The 26,035-nt window shown below is 37.1% G+C and overlaps 1 protein-coding gene across 7 annotated transcripts in view; it reads right to left on the bottom strand.

Annotated features, from left to right (window-relative positions):
• CCSER2 (coiled-coil serine rich protein 2) overlaps positions 1-26,035 on the bottom strand; it is a 161,704-nt gene that overhangs the window by 69,645 nt on the left and 66,024 nt on the right. For 5 of the 7 annotated variants that reach the window (XM_043927108.1, XM_043927109.1, XM_043927107.1 and 2 more), the window contains 2 exons: positions 17,236-17,398; positions 3,317-3,512 (listed from right to left, as the gene is read on the bottom strand). In XM_043927108.1, coding sequence (XP_043783043.1) covers positions 3,317-3,512; positions 17,236-17,398 — 359 coding nt within the window. Of the gene's footprint in view, positions 1-3,316; positions 3,513-17,235; positions 17,399-18,106; positions 18,262-26,035 lie in introns of those variants that run through there. The other 2 variants (XM_043927110.1, XR_006345583.1) reach the window with 2 other exon arrangements.

Here is a 26,035-nt window from a genome sequence, read left to right as displayed (position 1 = left end):
GGAGAAACAGTAACAACCTGAGAAGGAAAAACACTCTACTTAGTTAAGTACTGAGGGTCCACTAACATTCATGTGTCACTGTAAAGTGACAAGACCAACCCATGTGTAAAGAGTCCTGAATCAACTTTTTTACCCTTTAACCTTAAATATTAATAAACAACAAAGACTCATTATATATCTGAAGAAATATTCCAAAAGAAAGAGAAACTAAAACACAAAAAACAAAATGACCATTTAGAAAGAGATAATAATGTAAGGAACTTGAGAAATCTTAACAAAACAGAACAGAAACAAGCTACTTAATATATTTACTAACAAAATAAGACAAAATAAGAACTGAATGATATGAAAAAGGAAAGGCATACAATAAAGAGCTCTTAGAAACTGAAAATAAAACTGCAAAGGTAAATAATTCAACAGAAACAGGGAGCTGGAATATGAAGGTGAGGAAATACACCAGAAAATGTAATCAAACTCAAAGAAAAGGAAAATATGAAAGAAAGAAAGACTGAAAACTTAACTCATAAGTTCTAGTTTGGATTTCCAAGAATTCCAGAAAGATACACTCAGACACCCAGAGAAAACAGGATAAGTAAAATAATCATAGAAATGACGTAAGGAAATTTCACACTACATGAATCTTCATGAAACTCAGTGATTACCAATACATTAAGTGGAAAATGAAGAAGTACAACAAAATTTAAATCCCAGGACATCACTGAAACTGCAGAATGCCAGAAATAAAAGACTAAAAATCTCCCAGAGAGATTAAAAGCATACAAAACACAAGGTAAAATGGATTAGAATGTAGAAGACTTTTCTCAGTGGCTAAACTGGATCCTAGAAAAGTAATGACTTCAAATTTCTAAGGAAAAACTCATTTCTATACCAGCCAAAGTATTCCACCCCTGCCAAACTATTAATATAAACTAAATATGAAAGTAGATAAGAGATTTCAAAGACATATCAGCTAGGAAAAAAAGTACCATCCATTTGCCCTCTCTTAGGAAGTAAATTAATGATATATTTCTGCTAAATATGAGAGCAAACTAAGAAAAAAGAAAATAAGTTATCCAAGAAATAACAGTCCCAATCCCAGAAGATGATGAAAAAAATCTCTGTATGATAATTCTAAAGACACTTAGTAACCTGTTCAGATTAGAAAAGACTGGCTAAAGTGGAGAAGGAGAGAAATATTGCTTTTTTCATTAAGCTTCTGGATACTATGTGATTTTTTAAAAACCATGTACACATATCACACTGAAGTTTTTATAATTACTAAAAGAGAAAAATTAAGAGGCAGTTATACTGCCTAATACTGGACTAATTCAGCTTTTAACTTCTATCAGCATTTTGGGAAATTTTAAAGATGTCCTAAACAGATTCTGCAGTTTTCTTCTCACAACTTGTTTTCACTGCATAAACAAAGGATAAAGTCAATTTGATCAACGTGTACTATCTAAAATTTCATTATGACAGAAAAAAGCCACTAAAATATTCACAGTTTTTTCATAAAGTATCCAAAAAATAGTTTTCAGCATTTATGGTACTTATCATTGGTTACCAATCCACCTAGACTCTCCTGTATTATGCTACTTCTCTCATTACTAGAGGTGGCTCAGCCTTAATTAGATGATTTCAATCATGCTTCATGTTTCAGGGCAAAACACCCAGACATAAAACAGGGTAAAGCTAGTACTAACTCCAAATACATATTTAACACATTTCAGCTACTTCTCACCTCTTCTACCTTTTCTTTCCAATGTCGCTGAAGCTCCTGATCAAAAAATCTTCTCCCCAGACCAGCAAACAGGGAAATGCTATGAACTGAATCTATCTCCTAGTTACAGTTAAACTAAGGTGTAAACTCTGTCTGGGTATTTGATTGAATCTCTTTCTGCCTTAAGAGAAATCTAAGAATCTCAGATCCAAAAAGGATTCTCCACCTTCTTCCACCTGGCCTTACACAGATAGGTGTCTTTTAAGAAGGCAGTCAAATATCAGGGCTTCCCTAGTGGTCCAGTGGTGAAGAATCCTCCTGCCAAAGCAGGGAACACGGTTTTGATCCCTGGTGCAGGAAGATCTCACATGCCGCGGAGCAACTAAGCCTGCGCACCACAACTACTGAGCCAGTGCTCTTGACCCTGTGCGCTAGAGCCTGTGCTCCACGGCAAGAGAAGCCACCACAATGAGAAGCCCCTGCGCTGCAATGGAGAGGCGCACCCCCCTCACCACAACTACAGAAAGTCCATGCATAGCAACAGAAAGTCAAAAATATATGAATAAACCTTTTTTAAAAGGGGGACTACTCAAACTACTCAAATATCTACAAGAATAGAGAAGAGCAGTCCAGCAAAGCCATAATTGAGTAACATAAAATGATTTACATGACTAAAGATATTCACAGTAATTGTAGTTACTAACAGAGGAGCCACATTTCATTTCAAATAGCCTTTACTGAGCATTTATCTCAACGGCCTCCAAATGGTTTGGATGGCCACCAGAAATTCTAAAACGTGGTCCCTGCTCATACAAGCTAGAACATACAATCCTGAGGAAGGTAACTCAAAAAGTAAGTTGTGCAGAGAATCCAGACTGTTCTTTCTCAACCATAATTTTAAGTTAAACTTGCCCAGTCTACAAAACACAAATATAGATTTAAAACTAAAGATATTCCTGACTTACAGTATTTTATTCCTTAGTTTTTTGATTTACATTGGACCCTTTCTGTCTGTGTTAACTGTTCAAACCAAGAAAATACTACTGAATCAGAAGTCAGCTTCTACTATCAGCTCACCACGTGGACAACCACATCACTGCTCTGAGTCTATGTTTTCTCCAAAAAAATGAGAAGACTGGGGAAGCTTAAACTTGAAGGTTTTAAACCAAAGTGGGATTATGTGACTATGATTATATAAAATGCTGTTTCTTATTTCTCACTTAGCTGAACTTATAGTAGCAGCCACTGATGACTGAACACCTACTATGTTTCAGGTATTAAGTCACTCAATTTGTAACCATGAACTCTAGCTCTCTTAACAACCTTACAACATAGGTACTATAAAAATGAGGAAACAGAAGCAAGAGAGCTCACCAAATATTATATAGCTCATAAATGTTGATGACTTTACAGAGACCATCATGCAAAACCCCAAGTGTTTTTCCTCAGAAGAGTTTCTGTTAGGTACTATTTACGACCATTGTTTCTCCACAAATCTAAATAGTCATTAGAAACTCAACTCTACTTTTAAAAAAAGGTAGTCAATCCATTTGCAATTCAAAATATCAGAGTTGAAAATATTCCCTATGTACTAACCTGATGCAGCAGCCGTTTCAGCTTGAGTAACTGAGTTTTTACAGCAGTGCAATCCTGAACCATATGCCGAAGGGTCATCTCATCCAGTATCACCGTATTTTCTGGTACATCTACAAACATCTTCTGAGCCTGGAAAAAGGGGGTCCCTCCAAAGCTTTCAAAATGACCCAAGGGAGATTCTCTATAGGGAGAGCCTCTGGAAGGGCAGGGGAAGAAGTTGGAGGAAAAAGATATACAATATAATTTCAGAAAGAAATAAAGATTATGAAATTATTACAGTGATTATTACAAATTATTATCACAAAGCCTTATGACTTTTACTCATCTCAGATGGTGAGTTGTTTTCACTGAAAATTTCCATCAATTCTAGTTGTCATTAACACAGTTATCATCTGCACTCCCTCCTTTCGTGTATTTTACACATTGGTTAAGTAAATCTTACTCCTTAGGAACTAGAGTAGAAACAGAAACCTCTGGGAAAAGGCCTTGCCTAGAAAAAATTATATTTATTTTACTTTTCTGCACTGATTGATCTTTAGCTTTTAATTTTAATTACTCTCTTAAACTTCACATCTTTTTTTAGCTGTTACCCTCATTAATTCCCAGTTTGGATATACCTCTGGACTCCTATTTCTGGGAAGTTCCAGCAGATACTTAAGATAAATACAGTGCTATTCTTCTTTTGTTTTTACATTGCTGATAAACCATCTTTTCCAGTAAAGATTAAACAAGGTTTTAACAAAGTTACACACACCACATATTTCCTAATCTTAAACTACCTTTAAAAATATCTACTCTTTTTAAAAAATTTTTTTTAAAATTTTAAAGTTTCCTTTGTTCCACATAACACACATGTTGAATAAGAGGAAATAAAAACTAGGGGTAATGTGTTTCATGGACATGAAAAACACAATTTTTTAACCAGAAGTCATAGCTATAGCAATCTAAAAAGTACTGCATTCACATTACACATAATCCCAGTTACTTTTTAATATAAGAACTTGTGATATATGTGAAATTTCAATATTTAAAATAATACACTAAAAATGTATTCTCTCCAATATAACATCTACATTAACATATCAGGATTAAAGTTAAACTAATGGATGCATTAAATTTCTAAAGTAGAAATACACTTTCTAATAAGTTTTCTAGGTTTTAACAAATATTCCCAAATCTCTAAATTCTCAAATATTCAATATGAGCTTGGTTTTCATAAGGTTATTATTCTTCTCTGAAGCTACTTCTCATACTTGATTTCAGGCCTGATTTTTCTTTCAACCCAAGAAAGAGATTTTTAAGAACATTTAAATTGCTGATCCACAGATAAGACCCTAATTTGTTCACATTTAACTATTTTATCTTTACTGATTCAAAATATAGTTGAATTATTAAATTTTAAATACTGATAATTATTACTATGACTTTACCATCTGTAACTGAATAGACAAGATGAAACATTTTTCAAATAGTAAGCAAAAAGAATCATTTGGCAAATGAATAGTAGAGACAAGAGTTATGTTTTTGGAGAAACAGTTGACATACTTTGGGAAATGGTTTTGAATAGGAAAGAACTTGGAATGAACTCCAAAGTATGAGGTTTGAGTTGGGCAGAAATGAAAGGTGAAAGCTTTCTAGAAAAAGAAAATGAAAAGAAATGGCACAAAAGTGCATGTTTTTCAGGGACAAGGAGACTCATATATGGCTTGCTGCTGCTACCGCTGCTAAGTCGCTTCAGTCGTGTCCAACTCTGTGCGACCCTATAGACAGCAGCCCGCCAGGCTCCTTTGTCCACGGGATTCTCCAGGCAAGAATACTGGAGTGGGTTGCCATTTCCTTCTCCACATATATGGCTTAGGGGACCACAAACAGCCTGAATCCAATTCATTCTTCTACTTCATCCCTCAGTATACCTGCCTCCCTCAGACCAACATTTTAATCCATAGCCAATTACCAGAGACTGCCAAAGCATGAATGAGGAATGGAATAATGGCTTATATTAGATTTCAGCATAAATGTGAACCACATGTAAGAAAGTGATGAATTAAAAACATCTCAAAGAAAGGGTCAAAAGGTCTTGATCACTAACTGAATATGGGGACAAAGAACTGGCACCTAGAGAAGCCAAAATAGTATAAAAGACACTGCTCCAGCCTAGAACTTAAGTTTTTATGTTGGCTGATAGTAACTAGCTATTGAAAATACTCAGTATCTTTGGGCCATAGATTCTCAGTGCTGTCCAGCGCCTACCAAATAAAGTTCATATGCCTTAAGTTGCATTTGTAATACTTCCACCATGAGACCCAAAACTAAACTCATATCTCGTCCAAGTCTTAATGCCCTCAACTAGACAAAACTGTTTTATGATCCATAACTTATTTTATAGCATAAATGAAAGAAACCTGCATACATGTCACCTCTAATTGATTATAAGCCCTTTGAAAACAAGGACTTATTCATTTCTACATTATCCAATTAATGCAGATTATCTGAGTTCAAATCTCAGCTCTGTCACTCACTAGGTCTATAACACTAAGGGCAAGTTTCTTTATCTATGCTTCATTTTCCTGACCTAAGAAATGAGAATACGAGTATCTCACTAGGCTGGTAAAAGGATTAAATGAGGTAATAATATATGTTAAAGTGCTTGGAATGGTGCTTGATATATAATAATTGTTAGGCAAAAACCAATTACTGATGTATTACTATTATTATTACTATCAATAATTTCTAACTTCTTTATTCTGAAAATTTTTTCTAACACAAATGTCAAAACAACACTATAATGCCATATACCCTTCTCCTAGATTACCCAACTGATAAATGTTGACACAATGCTCTATTAATATGTGTGTAAATTGTTACTAAACCATATGACAGTAAACTGGAAATAACATAACATCTCAATGAGGGCCATTTGAAGGTTGCTGGGAAAAAAATGGATATAATTATATATAATTGAGAAAGTACAGAGACAGAAGAAGACAAAACTGAAACAGAAAGCAATTTTATGAGAGGCTATTTTCAGAAAATAAAAAGAGACTGTTTAAAACAGAAGGAAAAAACAAGATAATGAAGATTTTGAGATTTCACATTCTGAGAAGATGATGCAGTTCACAAAGGAAAATCTGAAATCTTTGAAAAAGTATGAGAGGTAAAAACATGAGACAAAGAGAACTGGACAAAATACCTTATGTTAGCTTGATAGCCATAAATTTGTACTTTTGTACAAATTTTAACAATCATTGACTTCTAGAAGAGAAATTAGGTCATGAGAGCAGCAGAAGACTTCAAGCTGCTTTGGAGAAAACACTGGAAGGTGAGCAGTGTGTTTGCAAAGGCAGAACCTATGTGGTCAACCACAGGCCAAACAGGCTGGTGGATATGAAGAATTGAACCAATACAGGTATGGATGAAGGTAAAAATTACCTCAACGGTTAAGAAGCATAAGAATGAAATGCTCACTATCATTAGTATAATTTAACATTGTTCTGTAAGTACACCCAGTAAAATCAACAACAACAACAAAAAAGGATCAGAATAACTACAGAAAGGAATCTGTAAGAAATAAGCTTTTTCAAAACCAATTTAAATTTAAACCATATACAGGAGCAGCACCTGATATTCAATCCACACATCAAATAATCACTTGGCTGCATAATCACTTATTGCAATTTCAAAGTAATCTCCCCAAATTATATGGCTCTATCCATACATTTACATTCTTCTCTACTTCTATCAGAGTTTCTTTATGACTAAGATATGTGACTTTTGTGTGAAATTGAAGATTTGTGATTCATAGGTTAGAATGGTGAGTGGAGATACTCTGTGTGTGTGAGAGAGAGAGAGAAAGAGAGAGATTTGGGGATTTTTCTTTCTCATTTATCTCCTAATCTCAATCACAGTTTGACTTCACAAAACCTTTAGCTTTTTTCTCACTATTAATAAAAATGGTATATTAAAAGTTAAATGCATATTATTTTTAACATCATGGTTAAAACATCTTTAATGCTAGATTCAACATAATCTCAATTAAAATCCCAACAAGACATTCTGTGGATATTAACAGAGGGATTCTCAAGTTTATATGAACAGGCAAAAGACCCAGAATAACCAACACAATACTGAAGAAGAAGAAAGTCAGAACACTGATACTATCTTACAGACTTTCTGTATCAACTGACAGTAATCAGTGGTAGAGACAAAAAGATTAATGGAACAGAACAGAGGGTCCAAAAATTCATCCATACATACAGTCAACTGATCCTTGGTAAGCAAGAGAGTTCCAGAAAAATATCTACTTCTGTTTTATTGACTACACCAAAGCCTTTGACTGTGTAGATCACAATAAACTGTGGAAAGTTCTTCAAGAGATGGGAATCCCAGACCACCTGACCTGCCTTCTGAGAAATCTGTTATGTTGGTCAAGAAGCAACAGTTAGAACTGGACATGGAACAACAGACTGGTTCCAAATTGGGAAAAGAGTACATCAAGGCTGTATTTTGTCACCCTCCTTATTTAACTTATATGCAGAGTACATCACCCAAAATGCCAGACTGGATGAAGCACAAGCTGGAATCAAGATTGCTGGGAAAAATATCAATAACCTCAGATATGCAGATGACACCACCCTTATGGCAGAAAGCAAAGAACTAATGAGCCTCTTGATGAAAGTGAAAGAGGAGAGTGAAAAAGTTGGCTTAAAACGCAACATTCAAAAAACTAAGATCATGGCATCCAGTCCCATCACTTCATGACAAATAGAAGGGAAAACAATGGAAACAGTGAGAGACTTTATTCTGGGGGGCTCCAAAATCACTGCAGATGGTGACTGCAGCCATGAAATCAAAAGATGTTTGCTCCTTGGAAGAAAAGCTATGACCAACCTAGAGCAGAGACATTACGTTGCTGACAAAGGTTCATCTAGTGAAAGTTATGGTTTTTCCAGTAGTCATGTATGGATATGAGAGTTGGACTATAAAGAAAGCTAAGCACTGAAGAATTAATACTTTTGATCTGTGGTGTTGGAGAAGACTCTTGAGAGTCCCGTGGACTGCAAGGAGATCAACCCATCTTCCTAAAGGAAATCAGTCCTGAATAATCATTGGAAGGACTGAAGCTGAAGCTGAAGCTCCAATACTTTGGCCACCTGATGCAAAGAACTGACTCACTGGAAAAGAACCTGATGCTGGGAAAGACTGAAAGCAGGAGAAGAAGGGGACAGAGGATGAGATGGTTGGATGGCATCACCGACATGATGGACGTGAGTTTGAGCAGGCTCCAGGAGTTGGTGATGGACAAGGAAGCCTGGCATGCTGCAGTTCATAGGGTCACAAAGAGTCAGATGTGACTGAGCAACTGAACTGAACTGAACTGATCCTTGGTAAAAGAGCAATGGCAATTCAAAGGAGAGAGGACAATCTTTACAACAAATAGTACTGAAACAATTAGACATTTATACACCAAAAAAAAAAAAAAAAAACCTTGCACACCTTTCACAAAAATTAACTGAACACTGACTGGTCAAAGATCTAAATGTAAAATGCAAAACTACAAAATAACAATGAAAATTTAGGTGACTTTGGCAATATGTTTTTGGATATGACACAAAAAGTACAACCCATGAAAAAAAGACTGACAAGTGGTCCTGCATAAAATTAAAAATATATGCTCTGTGAAAAATATCATTGTCAGAATGAAGATGCAAAACACAGACTGGAGAAAATATTTGTAATAAATGTATCTGACAGAGGATTGGTATGTAAAATATATAAAGAACTCCTAAAGTTAAACAAGAAAACAGATAACCCAATTTTAAGAATGAGCAAAAGATCTAAATGGACATCTCACTAAGACAAAACACATATATAGCCAATAAGTATATGAAAAAATGCCCAAAATCATACCATTAGAGAACTGCAAATTAAAATAACAATGAAATGCCACTGAACACCTATCAGAATGATCAAAATCCACAACACCAAATGCTGACAAGGGTATGTATCAATAGGAGCTCCTACTCATTGCTGGAAGAAAAGCAAATGTACAACCATGGCAATTTCTTACCAAATTAAACATGTATGCATATGTGTATTCATGCTAAGTCGCGTCAGTTGAGTCTGACTCTGTGAGACCCTATGGACTACAGCCTGCCAGGCTCCTCTGTCCATGGGATTCTCCAAACCAGAATACTGAGTGGACTGCCATGCCCTCCCCTCCAGGGGATCTTCCGGACCCAGGGATCAAACCTTGGTCTCTTCTATCTCCTGTATTGGCAGGCGGGTTCTTTACCACCAGCACCATCTGGGAACCCCAAACTAAATATACTCTTACAATATAATGCCACAATCATGCTTCTTAATATTTACCAAAATGAGCTGAATAATTACCCACACAAATGTTTAGAGTAGCTTTATTCACAATTACCAAATTCGGAAGCAATCAAGACGTCCTTCAGTAGGTAAATGGATAAACAAATTGTAGTTCATCCATATGTGCGTGTGCGAGTGTGCTAAGTCACTTCAGTTGTGTCCAACTCTTCACAACCCCATGGACTGCAGTCTGCCAGGCTCCTCTATCCATGGGATTCTCCAAGCAAGAATACCAAAGTGGGTTGTCTGGCCCTGCTCCAGGGGATTTTAGCGACCCAGGGATCGAATCCACATCTCTTATGTCTACCTTCACTGGTAGGTGGGTTCTTCATCATTACTTAAGAGTCCATTTTGGTTCATCCATACAATGGACTCTTACTTAGTGATAAAGAGAAATGACTGCTCTTACATGAGATAAAGCCACAGGAAGACATGGAGGAACCTCCAATATGTACTGCTAAAAGCAGCTGATCTGAAAAGGCTACATCCTGTTTCCAATTGGACGGCATTCTGTTTAAAAGGCAAAGCTACGGAGACAGTAAAAAGATCAGTTTCACTGTTTGTCAAGAATGTTTCCGGAGGGGGCAGGGGTAGAGAGGAGAAGAAAAGGATGAATAGATGGAGGATGTAGGATTTCAAGGACACTGAAATTATTCCATATGATACAGTAACAGTAGATACATACCATTACGCATTTGTCAGTCCATAGAATGTACACACAACTTACTGGTTCAAAGCATTTTAAGTGAATCCTTTGGCCACCTCATGCGAAGAGTTAACTCATTGGAAAAGACCCTGATGCTGGGAGGGATTGGGGGCAGGAGGAGAAGGGGACGACAGAGGATGAGATGGCTGGATGGCATCACCGACTCGATGGACATGAGTTTGGGTAAGCTCCAGGAGTTGGTGATGGACAGGGAGGCCTGGCACGCTGCGATTCATGGGGTTTCAAAGAGTCGGCACGACTGAGAGACTGAACTGAACTGAACTGAATGTAAACTATAAATTTTAGTTAATAATAATGTGTCAATATTAACTCATTAATTGCAACAAATATTCCCCATTAATCCAAGATGTTAATAATAGAGAAACTGTGTATAAGAGTTAAGGGAATATATAAGAATTCTGTACCTTCTGCCAAAAATTTCTAAACCTACACCTGCTCTAAAAAATAAAGGTCATTAATTTTTTTTGAACAGTCATGACAAAAGGAGAAGAAGGAAGTACTTACAGAATGGCATAATCAAAGATCTCTAAAAATCCACTGCTACATAGAAACTCTAAGAGTGTGTGTGTATTAATCACTCAGTCATGTACAACTCTTTGCAAATCCAAGGACTATAGCCCTCCAGGCTCCTCTGTCCATGGAATTCTCCAGGCAAGAATACTGGAGTGAGTCAACATGCCATTCTCCAGGGGATCTTCCCAACCCAGTGACTGAACACAGGTCTCCCACATTGCAGACAGATTCTTTACCATTTGAGCTATCCAGAACACTGGCAAATTTGGCAAAATCAACTTTTTCAGAACTCTAGAAACAACCAAATCAACTCTGGAATTAACAACTAAAAAGCACTTACTGAAGAAAACCAACTGACTTTCCTGAGAACAAATTCTGTGACATTTAATTTATTCTATTTCCTTGTCTATCTTCCTAGCTCTGTGGCAGCTTGAAAAGCAACAGCTTTACAAGTGCAGTAGCTGTGACATTCAGCAATCTCTAAGGGTAAGATGGGAGGGAAACTGGGCTTGGAACTCTCCAAGCTGCACCATTTCCAGAGAAGTGTTACTATTTGACCTAAATGGCACCTCCCCAGAAAAGGTCCACTCTCAGCAGTTGTTTTATTTGACCTGATTCAGAGCTCCCTCAGTGGGAACAGCCCTAACTCTAATATGTTTTAAAAGAGAAAATAAAAGAAAACTAGTGACAATAGTTTAAAAACCTCAGCTGCCTGAGATGGCAATACCAGTTGGGACAAAGAAGAAAGTGAAAAATTTAAAAGGAAAAACCTGTGGAATCACATGTCCATAAGAAACTTTGGAAAGCTCTAACATATTCCTGGGTACAGAGAGGGCCATACATGTGTGGAAGTCAAGGAAATACCTAAGAAGGTCTTAATCCCTCACCTTTGGCTGATGTTGAGCCTCTGAACAAAAAGGAAATAAAGGCTAAGGCAGTATTGCAAACTGCTTATCAGGTTGTTGAAGGCATCCCTGAATACACACACACACACACACAGCCCCTTGGAAAAGGCTGGGAAACTTATTGGTGCAAGGCATTTAAGGAAACTGCTTTCTAATCATTAGTTCCCGAATGTGATAAACTAAAAGAGAGACACATCATATTCAAACCAACAAGAGCCAAATAAAAAGTAAGAATCCTGAACACAACAAGAAAAAAAGTTATTTTATTGTGTTAGAAGACATACTTAATAAGATTAACAGCTGATTTTTCAACAGAAAGCATAGGAGTTACAAAAGAAAGACTGTTAACCAAGAATCCTATATGCAGCAAAACTATCCTTTAAAATTAAAGACAAACTAAAACATCCCCAGATAACAACCTAAGTGAATTTGTTGCCATCAAACCTTCCCTACAAGATATACTTAAGTTGGAGACTTTAATGTTTCCTCCTCATTAACAGATAAAACAACTAAGAAGGTCAACAAAGAAACAGAAGACGTGAACAACACTACAAACTAAGAAAACCTAACAGACATCCACGGAACATCTAAGAGGTTAAATTAGTAATCAAAACACTCACTGCAAAAAAAAGTCCCAGGCCCAAATAACCTCAACAGTTAATTCTACAAAACATTAAATGAAGAGTTAACAAAACTCCTTCACAAACTCTTCCAAAAATATAAATGAGAGAAACACTTCCCAATTCAATTTGTGTGATAATATGAAAAACACAAAAAAATCTCAAGAAAACTACAAATATTTGTTATGAATGTATATAGAAAATCCTCAACAAAATACTTAGCAAGCTGAATCTAGCAACATCTAAAAGGATATCATGACCAAGTGGGATATATTTGAGAAATGTAAGGTTAGTACAACATCTGAAAATCGATCAAAGGCATACATCACATTAACAGCATGAAAGGAAAAATAATTATATCAAAAGACGCAGCAGTAGCATTTGACAAAATTGAATACCCTTTCATGACTAAAAAACACTCAACAAAATATGAACAGATGGGAACTTCCTCAATCTGATAAGGACCATCTACGAAAACCCACAGTGAACATCATATTTAACAGTAAAAGATTAAATGCTTTGATCCTACGATCAGAAACAAGACACAGATGACTGCTCTTATCACTCAACTTGTACTAGAGGTTCCGGCCACAGCAATCATGTGGGGCCGGGGGATGGAGGGGGAGGGAGTATCCAGACTGGAAAGAAAAAGGTAAAACTATCTGCATTCTCAGATGACAGATTTTACATATTAATTTAAGAGGAACTAGGGAGCCAGAAGTTTAAATGAATCGTGTACAGGAACACTGGAGGCTACATTTAGAGCTGTAGCAAAACTTACAATGTAAAGGGAAAGTGAGCCCAGGGCCAAGATTTTTGTGAGCTAGGGAATGGGACCATTAAGGAGAAGCTGATAAAGACACATGCCCTAAGTGTCAAAGGAAAGAGGTTTAAGAACACTTAATTCAGAAGTGAAGATGAGGAATGGAGACAAAACCTCACCCCTAAACAGAACAGTTCTAGAGTGACTAGAAAATAAGAATCCTTCATCTAAGAATGCTACTGAGGAATTAGTACACTCGGGAAAAAGTTACAATCAGGAAAATGTAGGGGAAGAGGTCAAGGATGTGGGTTTATTAAGATGAAAGAGAATTTCATTTGGCTAGTAAAACTGTAGGGAAAAGGGGAGGTCTGGAGAGAAAAAAAGGAATAACAGGTTAGGTAAGGTGAAAAGAGAAAGCAGTACTGACAAAAATACAAAGAAAGTAGATGAGTGGTTCTGAACCACCAGTCCCCTGAGTTACAGATACAACATAATCCTATAGTTAACTATGACAATGATGAGAATTGAAGGACAGACAAGAAAGGGAACCAGCAACATTTAAGAAGTCAAAGAATGGGAAGAGGAACTTTTACACATGTTATATATTAAAAGGCCCTGGGGTTAGCACATCCAAATCTTTTAAATCAAGGTGTAGAAAGAAAAGAATAGTTCTAAGGTTTGCTCGAGTAAGGCTTATCTTGGATGAGGTTTTTCTCTCTACCACCCACCTCATAACTGGCTCTAAGAAATCTAACAGTCCTAAACCTCACACAGCTACCCAAAAGCCTGAGGGGATCAATCAATAAGCTAGTTAACTTATAACTAGTCGCAACAAACCAGTGTGTGTCAATTCACTTGTTGGGAAGTTCTGCCCTAAGTCAAATCAGCAACCGTCAACAGTATTATGCATTTCTCTCTCCTCATTCAGACTCAAAAGTGTGGATGACCCACAAATCACTAGTACCTCAAAGTACACTGCGGAGAAGGGATTTCTTGTCATGTGTTTTGGGAAATGGCTCCATATTTTTCTTTACCACTTTTTGCAACATCACAGTGCTATCATTATATATTAAAGGCACTGGAGTCTACTATTAAAAAAAAATCATCATTTAACTTGTCCTTCCTATAGTCATCTGATCAAAGGTTCTCTTTTCTACACCTATTGACATCCAGGAATACAGTTTTTGAAAAATGTTTAACTTTTCTGACAGATAAATAATCAGTCACAGCTTGATCATTCCCAAGGACAGAGATTGCTATCTCCAGGTAATTCATTCCATTTTGGACATTCTTATTAACAGTCTCACAAAGTTGAAACTTGTCACCCTTTATCTTAAAATACATGGATAGTTTTTGCTATCTATAGTTAGAGATCACATTTATTCACTCCTCCAAATGACCTACCAATTCAGCTATGAACCTAAGAGCAGTTCTCTGAAAATGCCATAGTGTTTCATACATGGCTTTGTACACATTATTTTTTCCATCTGAATACTCATCCTTATAAAGAAACTGCATTGTGTGCATGTTAAGCCGCTTCAGTTGTGGCTGACTCTTTGCAATCCTATGGACTGTAGCCTGCCAGGATCCTGTGTCCAAGGGATCCTCCAGGCAAGAATACTGGAGTAGGCTGCCATGCCCTCCTCCAGGTGATCTTCCCAACCCAGGGATCAAAGCCATGGTCTCTTATGTCTCTTGCATTGGCAGGCGGGTTCTTGACCACTAGCACCACCTGCTGCTGCTGCCAAGTCGCTTTAGTCATGTCCGACTCTGTGCAACCCTATGACAGCAGCCCACCAGGCTCCCCCGTCCCTGGGATTCTCCAGGCAAGAAAATTGGAGTGGATTGCCATTTCCTTCTCCAATGCATGAAAGTGAAAAGTGAAAGTGAAGTCACTCAGTCGTGTCCAACTCTTAGCAACCCCATAGACTGCAGCCTACCAGGCTCCTCCATCCATGGGATTTTCCAGGCAAGAGTACTGGAGTGGGGTGCCATTGCCTTCTCCGAGCACCACCTGGGAAGCCCCTATATAGAAACTAATCCTCTACAATTGCTACAGTCAAGTAATCAGTTCAACAGTAACTTTCTTGATATACCAATATCCTAAGCAAAAAATTGCATGCTCCTGGAGTCCTGTATACATCACTTCAAGGCACTTATCACCATTACACTGTACTACCGCATTATAACTATCTATATACCTCTCTCTCCCATACTCTAAACACCCTGGCAGCAGGAAATATTTACTACTCATCTTTTTATGGGATGGAAAAGGCACAAAAATCTTCTATCAACCTGATAACTGCAATGATTCCAACTAAGCTCACACACTGCGTAATTTGTTTTATCCTTCTCAAACCAATGCTCAAGTAGCCATTACCAATCTACAGCTTTCACCTCTCACACCATCTCCAAATTCATTCCAATTTAACAGTTTAGCACAGAACTCAACATACAGGTTCTCAATAAATACCTGTTAAATGGTTGAATAAACCTTATCTTGTAAGCAAGGTTCACATTTTAGGTAGGCTTCTAAATTTTCCCAAGTTAGCCTTAAATTTACCTCCTTACAAACCAACCATCAAAGATGAAGGAAGCATCATCATCATTAGCAATGAAGACTATCTTTACATCAGATTCTTGTCTGATAGTACCAACTCTCTGATGTTCATTACTTATCAAAAGCCCAGATGTAAGGAACAGAACAGCCAAAATAATGTCTGGGAAGATATGTACTACATATATTCTTCCAGGTACTCCATAAATTTCATCCTGGCATCAGACTTTACCAACTAAAGAAGGATCTTTAGTTGGAGTTCATTGCAGAACTCCAATGATTCACTTGTAGAACTCCTTTTTCTCAGTCTAGAGTTCTTTGTAGCATGGGCTGAAGAACACAAATAAAAAAGGATTTTTTATTTATGGAATTTATCATTAATTTAAGGAATTAAAGATTTAATGGATTTATCATTAATTCTGCTTTGGGATTCTGAGACCCTTCCACTACATCACAAGGTGTTCTCCTTTTAAGAACTCATGCAAAGCAATCCTTTATAGGTTTCTGTCTCATAAAAGCAGATCAACTGAGAAACATATCCTTTATCCATGTACATTATAAATCTTGTAATGGATCAAGTTTTGTTCTTTGCTTTTTGCTCTTTTGTTTTTTTGCTCCTTGTTTGCTACAAGGAATCTTAGAGACAAATTTCTTTCCTTCTTCAAGAACTCTACAGTATCTCGCATTTGCCCCTTTCCACTATTTCTTTATCCCAAATTTACTATTTGTATTAATAATGTGCTCCAAAAGGACTTTAAGTCCCTAGGGGAATGAGATGAAAGAATAAAAAGGAAAAGAATTAATAACTGCCATTGGGCGCCTACAGTAAGTCAGACACCGCTCCAGGCACATTTATCCCTGATCCTTGAGCCTGAGAGAAAGGTATTATTAAGTATGCTTTACAGATGGTAAACTGAAGTAGAGAGAGGTTAAAAAATTATCTAAGCTAACAAAACTACAGTGTACCAGGCCAGAGTGTGATCCCAGCTTTGAATGACTACATAGTCACATTATACATTAGGTCTGGCCAAATTAAAGACTACATTACACTTCAAAAGAAAAAGAATTCTAGCATCATATTTGAGGAATTTTTAAATTTCAATTTATTATATGAACAAAAGAAGACAAATCACTTGGCATTAATTTCACACATTAATATCTGAAACATAATAAACTTTAACAAAGTAAACACCTGATCATTTCCAAATGAGAACCACACAATAACACCAAACTTTAAAGTTCAAACAGCAGACATAGATACTTATATTCATGACAAAGCTAAGAAAAAAAGATTTAGCCCAAAACAAAAGAATTAGACATATTATTCCAATTAATACCACACATAACTTGTAATGTTTTTCGGTGCCTCTAAAAATAAAGGCAAAAAACAGTTCTGAGAGGTTGGGGGGAAATACGATTCAAAACTATTTAAGAGAGAAAACATATTTTAAATTAGACTCACCTGCTCAAGTCACTTTTTCCATGGTGATGATAGTGGTCAGGATGGCTAAGGTGGTAATGTTCCTGTCCACTCCACCTCTGGGGTGGCCTTTTCCAAAATCCTTCTTGAGACTGTCGAACATTTCTGTCTGATCGGTCAAAGCGGTTCATATTGTCACACTCCACTAGACAAATCCAAAAGCAAAACACTAGAAACATGTACATACACTCTATAAACGTTAACTACTTATAGCTTGATAATTAAAGGGTGATGAAAATATAAAAGCAGTATTCTAAAAATAACAGCCATTTATGTTAGCTGACCACAAAAAAATCAGGATTTCCCTAAGAAAAATGACTAGTTCTTTTGTTAAAAACTGAACTTTATATTATTCAAACTGAAGTAAATTTTAAAAACTTTTTTATCACAGTCACTGAAGTAACAACAGCCCCACTGTTTTAAAACAAGCAAATTATCCTTGAAATCAACATTATACATTTTAAACACCAGTAATCAGCTCTAAGTGGTTTTCATCATTATCAGTAGTTGGCTCAGACTTCAGAATGAAAATGACAATAAAAAGTAGAAGATTTTAGGTCTGGGAAAGAACTCATTCCTAAAAATGAATGCCACAGTTAATTTTTTACTGATTTCAAGAAGTACAAATTAACTTTTCATCACAAACAAGTCATATTTTTTAAATTAAGCTCACAGTTTTAGAAAGTAAAACGTTCCAAACTACCGATAGTAGAGCTTGTTCAAAAATTCTAAAATGCCACAGAAAACAAAGCCAGTACTTTGCTGCAACAAATAGTACACTCCCTGAAATCCAAATGCCACAAAAACATGAAAAGAATCTCTTTGAAATATCCCAGGCTTCTCCTTCACTTACCCAAACACTTTTTCCTCACATATCTGAGCACTCACTAAAAGAGTTACTTTGTACAAGGGAGACATTGTGTCGCCTGCTGCCTACTCAGACATAGTCGCACTGACAAACAGGCCTTCCTTCCTGCCCAACTCCCAGCCCTCCCTGTGGGAAGCAAGCCCAGTTTACCCTGTGACTCCATCCTGGCTCAGTGCTTACAGAGCCTCTGAGTTAGGACTGTTACTAAAAATACAGCTAAACACTAACCCAAGCCAGGAACAGGAAAGGGTTTTCCAGTAGAACAATTATTACAGGAGAAAGTTCAAATCCTGCATGTTCAGAATTCCTTGCGATAAGAAAGCTTCAGAAATCAAAAATCCTCCCCAATGAAAAAAAAAAAAAAAAAAAAACCTCATTATTTAAATGATTTGTTTTCATGTAATTCAAACCTGAATTTGATATGCAGAAGCATAGTATACCAAATAAATACAAACTTCCCCACTCCAAAAAAGAAAGGCTGATGCAGTTAAAGTTAAATAAAGTTTCAAAAGATATTGATATTTTGTTTATTAGAAAATTTCCATTAGCAGAACCAATTTTGGGAAAAAATTATAGGTTTTATAGTTTTAAAATTTTTTTAAAGAAGTCTTAGATTTTAAATGATTTCTTATCATCTTATTGGGATAAATTAAGATATATATATATATAAATTTTAAAGTTCAATAATGAAAACCTGACTGTTAGGTAAATAAAAGTATGGTGACCATTATGCCAAAAAAAATTAGGAATAGAAAATAAGACTGCAAAAAACAAAAATAAATTGAAAAATAACCCATACAAAGGCTTAAAAATGTTTTCAGTTCACATTTGCATTATACTCATAGACACAGTTAAGTTCCTTAAGTATTTCTACATGGCATTAAAATGTTATTTTAGTTTAAGCAACTCTATATAGCTGAGGGATAATCTATATCTACTTTAAATTCTTAATTCATGCAGGTAAAGCCTTCAGGTTTTTTTGGCTGCTCCATGCAGCATCTTACTTCCCCAACTAGGGAACAAACCTGCACGCCCTGCAGTAGAAACATGGAGTCTTAACCACTGGACCACTATGAAAGTTCCTATTCACTTAGGTAAAATTCCACTCCCCAAAGAAGAAATTTTGTAATAAGAATCTGAAATATGATACCACCAACACAGAGTACACAGAGTATTAAAAAGCAAAATAACAAGGCCAGGAGATGGGGTTAAATACTGTGGGAAATTATAATCAATGTGCTGCTCTTACTAAATTGATGTGCTGTATTTACTAAGGATTGCTAGTACTACACACAGGCTCCAAATAGAGCACTTCTACTGAAACATGAATTCAACCATCAGCATAATGGCAAATAAGAACTGGAAACAAATATTTTCCAGAACCACAGAGGACTATTGTTAAAACTGCGATAGAGGAGGCTTAAACTCTCAGAAAAATGACTGCTCTGAGACTCTGAATGAAGAAAGAGTCCTGCTTATACTACCTACCTACAGCATTCATCAATCATGTTTTGATATACTTTAAAATGTTACTGAGACAAAAGTACTTAATAACATTAGTTGTGGTTTCTTAGAAAAAGCTAAGGGTTCTGTGACAAGAGGGAAAGAAATAACATAGAAATAAAATGCAGAGCCAATAAAATTACAAGATGGAGTTAATTTAAAGCAAGTGTCCAGAGTCAATGAAGGAACAGGACAAACAAGACTAAGAAAGGGAATAAACCCTTCTGAATGTGTAATATCGTAGGGAAGGATGGGGCAGCCCTAAAGGTATTCCAGTTCAAAAAATTTTTAACCAATATGCTGATCAAAACTATCTACACACCAGATTTGACCCTGTGAGTTTAGGGATGGAGAATAAATAAAGGCCTTCTGAAGGGGCTTTCTAGCTACAAAAGTAAAAGGCAACAGATTTTAGTAGTTCTTTTACTATGAGTAAGAGACAAATAATACTAGGATGTGTACCCTCTGAAGAGGGAAAGAGAATCTAATATAGCTAATTGAAAGGTACAAGATATGGAGATGTCTACATCTAACATTCATCATATCCATTTCTACTAATTTGATAAGGGATAAAATGTGATGCCAAAAGTAACCTAGATTCTTTCTCTGATAACTTAAACTTCTAAGAAAATAATGACTGATAACACATAGTATTTCTATTTATGACTAACAACTGGCTATGAAGATAGCAGGAAGAAATTATATACATCACAAAGTCTGGAAAAAATGTATTGCACAGGAGGTTTTACAATCTGAACAGGAAAGCTTTTAGATGAAATTTGGCTTGAAAGAAGAAAAGCTCATGTTAAAAAAAAAAATCATGAACTTGTTATTACTAAACACCATCAGTACTGAAAAAGAAAATTTCCAGAAGAAAATACAGTAATTAAAAAGTGATCAAAAACAGTACTACTGACCTCCTACGATTATTACCCCAATAAAATGTTTAACAAAAATGTGGCCTTAGGAAACAACATGAAATATGTATAATTTAATAGGCACCATAACTTAAGTGGGATAGGATCCAGGAAGCAATGAAAGACGTCTTTTTCAACAGAGAAAAGTTTAAAACAGAACGTGTAAAGAGTACATCTAAGAAAACATACATTATGAAAATTTCATAAACCTTAAGATGACACTATGAATGTGCCAAATGTTAGGCACTGATCTGTAGGCACTGAGTGACCATTAGAAGTGCCTGAGCAAGAAAATAAAGCAATACACATATATAACACAACTGTTCATTCGAGAGACACTTTAGAACAAAAAGGAAGCAAATCTCAAATACCCGCTGGTTTGCTAAAAGAAATTCAGATTCCAAAACTATTTCCTTAGAAGATTCCTTGACCAAGGTAAAAGAAAAATGCAGAAGAAAACAATCTCTCTCTTTCGATCCTCCCAAATCACAACTCAAATACAAAGTCCTTTTGCCTTTTACTCCTTCCTTCATTCTGTGTTCAATTTCCTCCTGCACCATCTCTCCCTCTGTCCCCCTTTCCCGACCCCCTCAAGCTGGCCAGAAGCCTCAGAAGCTCTATACCTCTTAAACTTAATCTTCCTGCAGAAGAGGGGAAAACTCCTTAAGGTGAATTTTTAGATCTGGTCTCATTCTGGGCTGAGAGCCATGGCTATATACTTTCTAAGGTCTAAACAAGTTTTGGAGATATATGCAGAGGAATTTAAAATAGTTTTAGGAACTGATAATCCAGGGCCCCTATGTCTATACCAATTAATTCCTACATAAGAGGGAACTTTAGGAGCAAAAAAAAAAAAAGAATGGATAAGTCACAGTGTGAAAAACCTAAAGTGGACTTACGAACCCATGATTGTGTAGAGGAGGGAAGTTTTTCTCAACTCTCTTTGGGTCTGAAAATAAAACAGACAAGATATATTAACGGGAAAAAAAAAGCATACAGACTTATCTAACACGTGACATGCGAGCCTTCTTGAGGAAATGAAGACAAGACCCAAAGAAACAGTTAGACCTGTGTATTTTTATGCTAGGCTCGAAGAAGAGTGGAGAAGGAATATGGCAGGAAGTATGAACAAGTGTGGTAGACTGGGGAAACTTAGCAAAGGTCTGTTTGTTAGGATCTTAATCTAACTGTCTTCAGAGAGAAGGATGGTCTTTTCCTATAGCTATGGGGAGGGCACCTCTCACATGAGGATTTTATGACCCGTTTCAGGGAAGATGGACAATAGGAGGAGAAAATCAGAATCACTTTCCTGTTTCTGCCCCTTTCTCAAACTCCTTCAGCTTAAAATATTCAGTATGCCAAGGTGCCATACTTGGGGGTCGTGTGTCATAAACTACATCAACTGCAGTTGAAATCAGACGAAGTTAGAAAAGGACTTTCAGAAGCTGCCAACAAAGAATTTTCTGTGAACACAGAATGGGCTCTGATTCAGTTCTATAAGCAAAGAAAGATTAAAATCCACCACAGATTTCAAAATCCACTACAAATTTAGACTGACCACCCTTAGAGAGCATTCAGGAGTAGATTCTGAAAGTGATATGATGTCTCCCTCCTCACTTTCTGTAAAAGATTTTAAGGCAGAAATTGGGTAAACAGCCTCACTGACAGACTTCCAATGCTTAGAAAGAGCCTTAGGAAAAAGCAGAATAAGGCTCAGAATAAATTATGTCTTTCACATGTAACAACTATGTTAAATAAATAACTCCAATAAATTAAACATTGGAGAAAGTAGTCTCTTAATATACTTATAGATACTATTAATATAATATAAATAGCAGGGCACTAAAATAAATAAATAACGTATCTTGCATTGCCTAGGAAATAAAAGAGAAAAAGTAAGTGAGTGACTAACCAGAGTATTCTGAGGGGGTAATCAAGCCCCCAATTTCTGGCTTTACCCTTAAATTCAAAGATAAATTTTTCTAAACAGTAAAGGACAGCCTTGCAAATATATCATTGATATAGGCACTATAATACCAACTTTTAACCCCATGACTGTTATATAACCTCCCCTTCAGTGTCACAAAACCACCCAGTGTAGCTATCTCCAGTAACTCAGACAGATCTCAAATCCTAGCCCAAAACTGTCCAAGGAACATCTGACCACAAATCTTCCTTCCTTGTCTGTGCTACCATATATGCCACCTTCATATGTACAGAAATGTAACTGCCAGAGAAATATTCTCCTCATGGCCTCCTCCTTGAAAATCCCAGAAGACTCCTCTTTTCATAATGAAGTCACAGCAAACTTGTGTCCAAATCAAACCCAAACTGAAGATCTCAACAAGGTGCCAGTCTTCTTATTGACAAAAACACCACTGATACTGGCAGAAATAGCGGGGCTGAACCCATCAAATCCAGAGTGATCCATCCCAAACTCTACTCAAATTTGCACAAGAGCTTCAAACACCAGAAGCTCAAAGAAACTAAAACCAACAGTCAAAACATATTAGAAGACTCCTTAAATTTTGTACTAATCCTTTTAACATTCCTATCCTCCCAACAGAAAACCTCAGAGGCAGTGGGTATAGTCATTCAGGACTTCAGAGCTATAAAGAGAAAAGTCATTCCCTCCTTCCCAATAATACCAAACCTAAATACTGTTTTATCTTTGATGCCTCTTAAGGCTACCTATTTTACACCCAGGCTCTGTTTCCTTTAGTGTTCAATTAGCACAAAATAGTCAATACTTGTTTGCCTTCTCCTCAGAAAATCTGTAATATGAGAGATGTTTTATCTCAGGATTTCCCTCCAATTTTTCATAGGTCCCCAAACAAAACCTATGAAAGACTTCCCTGGTGGCTCAGGCGGTAAAAGCGTCTGCCTGCAATGTGGCAGACCCAGGTTCGATCCCTGGGTCGGGAAGATCCCTTGGACAAGGGAATGGCAACCCACTCCAGTACTCTTTCCTAAAAAATCCCATGGACAGAGGTGCCTAGAGTCCATGGGATCGCAAATAGTCGGACATACCTGAGCGACTTCACAAACAAAACCTCAAAAACTTTAAACTTCCTTCTGATTCTACTTTAAAGGGATACCTTTTTGCTATGCTCTAAAGACGAGGCAATGGAATGCAAAAGTAGGAAGTCAAGAAACACCTGGAGTAACAGGCAAATTTGGCCTTAGGGTACAAAACGAAGCAGGGCAAAGGCTAACAGTTTTGCCAAGAGAACAAAGCAAACAACACAAGAGAAGACTCTACACATGGACATCACCAGACGGTCAACACTGAAATCAGACTGATTATATTCTTTGCAGCCAAAGGTGGAGAAGCTCTATACAGTCAGCAAAAACAAGACCAGGAGCTGACTGTGGCTCAGATAAATTCCTTATTGCCAAATTCAGACTTAAATTGAAGTAGGGAAAACCAATAGACCATTCAGGTATGACCTAAATCAAATTCCTTACAATTATACAGTGGAAGTGAGAAACAGATTTAAGGTACTAGATCTGATAGAGAGCCCGATGAACTATGGACAGAGGTTCATGACACTGTACAGGAGACAGGGATCAAGAACACCCCCAAGAAAAAGAAATCCAAAAAAGCAAGATGGCTGTCTGAGGAGGCCTTGCAAATAGCTGTGAACAGAAGAGAAGCTAAAAGCAAAGAAGAAAAGGATAAGATATACCCATTTGAATGCAGAGTTCCAAAGAATAGCAAGGAGAGATAAGAAACTCTTCCTCAGTGATCATTGCAAAGAAATAGAGGAAAACAACAGAATGGGAAAGACTAGAGATCTCTTCAAGAAAATCTGACATACCAAGGGAACATTTCATGCAAAGACGGGCTCAATAAAGGACAGAAATGGTATGGACCTAACAGAAGCAAAAGATATTAAGAAGAGGTGGCAAGAATACACAGAAGAACTATACAAAAAAGATCTTCATGACCCAGATAATCATGATTGTGTGATCACTCACCTAGAGCCAGACAACATGGAATGTGAAGTCAAGTGGGCCTTAGGAAGCATCACTACGAACAAAGCTAGTGGAGATGATGGAATTCCAGTTGAGCCATTTCAAATCCTAAAAGATGATGCTGTGAAGATGCTGCACTCAATATGCCAGCAAATTTGGAAAACGCAGCAGTGGCCACAGGACTGGAAAAGGTCAGTTTTCAATCCCAAGAAAGGCAATGCCAAAGAACTGTCAAACTACTGCACAATTGCACTCATCTTACATGCTAGCAGAGTAACACTCAAAATTCTACAAGCCAGGCTTCAACAATACAAGAACCGTGAACTTCCAGATATTCAAGCTGGATTTAGAAAAGACAGAGGAACCAGAGATCAAATTACCAACATTTGCTGGATCATTGAAAAAGCAAGAGAATTCCAGAAAAACATCTACTTCTGCTTTATTGACTATGCCAAAGCCTTTGATTGTGCGGATCACAACAAACTGTGGAAAATTCTTAAAAGAGATGGGAATACCAGACCACCTGACCTGCCTCTTGAGAAATCTGTATGCAGGTCAGGAAGCAACAGTTCGAACTGGACATGGAACAACAGACTGGTTCCAAATAGGAAAAGGAGTACATCAAGGCTGTATATTGTCACCCTGCTTATTTAACTTATATGCAGAGTACATCATCAGAAACGCTGGGCTGGATGAAGCACAAGCTGGAATCAAGGTTGCTGGGAGAAATATCAATAACCTCAGATATGCAGATGACACCACCCTTATGGCAGAAAGTGAAGAACTAAAAAGCCTCTTGATGAAAGTGAAAGAGGAGAGTGAAAAAGTTGGCTTAACGCTCAACATTCAGAAAACTAAGATCATGGCATCTGGTCCCATCACTTCTCGTCAAATAGATGGGGAAACAGTGAAAACAGTGGCAGACTTTATTTTTGGGGGCTCCAAAATCACTGCAGATGGTGACTGCAGCTATGAAATTAAAAGATGCTTGCTCTTTGGAAAAAAAGTTATGACCAACCTAGACTGCATATTAAAAAGCAGAGACGTTACTTTGCCAACAAAGGCCCATCTAGCCAAGGCTATGGTTTTTCCAGTAGTCATGTATGGATGTGAGAGTTGGACTATAAAGAAACCTGAGTGCCAAAGAATTGATGCTTTTGATCTGCGGTGTTGGAGAAGACTCTTGAGAGTCCCTTGGACTCCAAGGAGATCCAACCAGTCCGTCCTAAAGAAGATCAGTCCTGAGTATTCATTGGAAGGACTGATGTTGAAGCTGAAGCTCCAATATTTCGGCCACCTGATGTGAAGAACTGACTCATCTGAAAAGACCCTGATGCTGGTAAAGATTGAAGGTGGGAGGAGAAGGGACGACAGAGGATGAGATGGTTGGATGCCATCACTGACTCAATGGACATGAGCCTGAGTAGTCTCCAGGAGTCAGTGACAGACAGGGAGGCCTGGCGTGCTGCAGTCCCTGGGGTCGCAAAGAGTCGGACATGACTGAGCGACTAAACTG

The sequence above is a fragment of the Cervus elaphus genome, chromosome 15, assembly GCF_910594005.1.
Source record: "Cervus elaphus chromosome 15, mCerEla1.1, whole genome shotgun sequence".
Taxonomy (NCBI): Eukaryota; Metazoa; Chordata; class Mammalia; order Artiodactyla; family Cervidae; genus Cervus; species Cervus elaphus.
The sequence above is the reverse complement of the archived record's forward strand: the minus strand, read 5'-3'. Positions and strand labels throughout refer to the sequence as shown.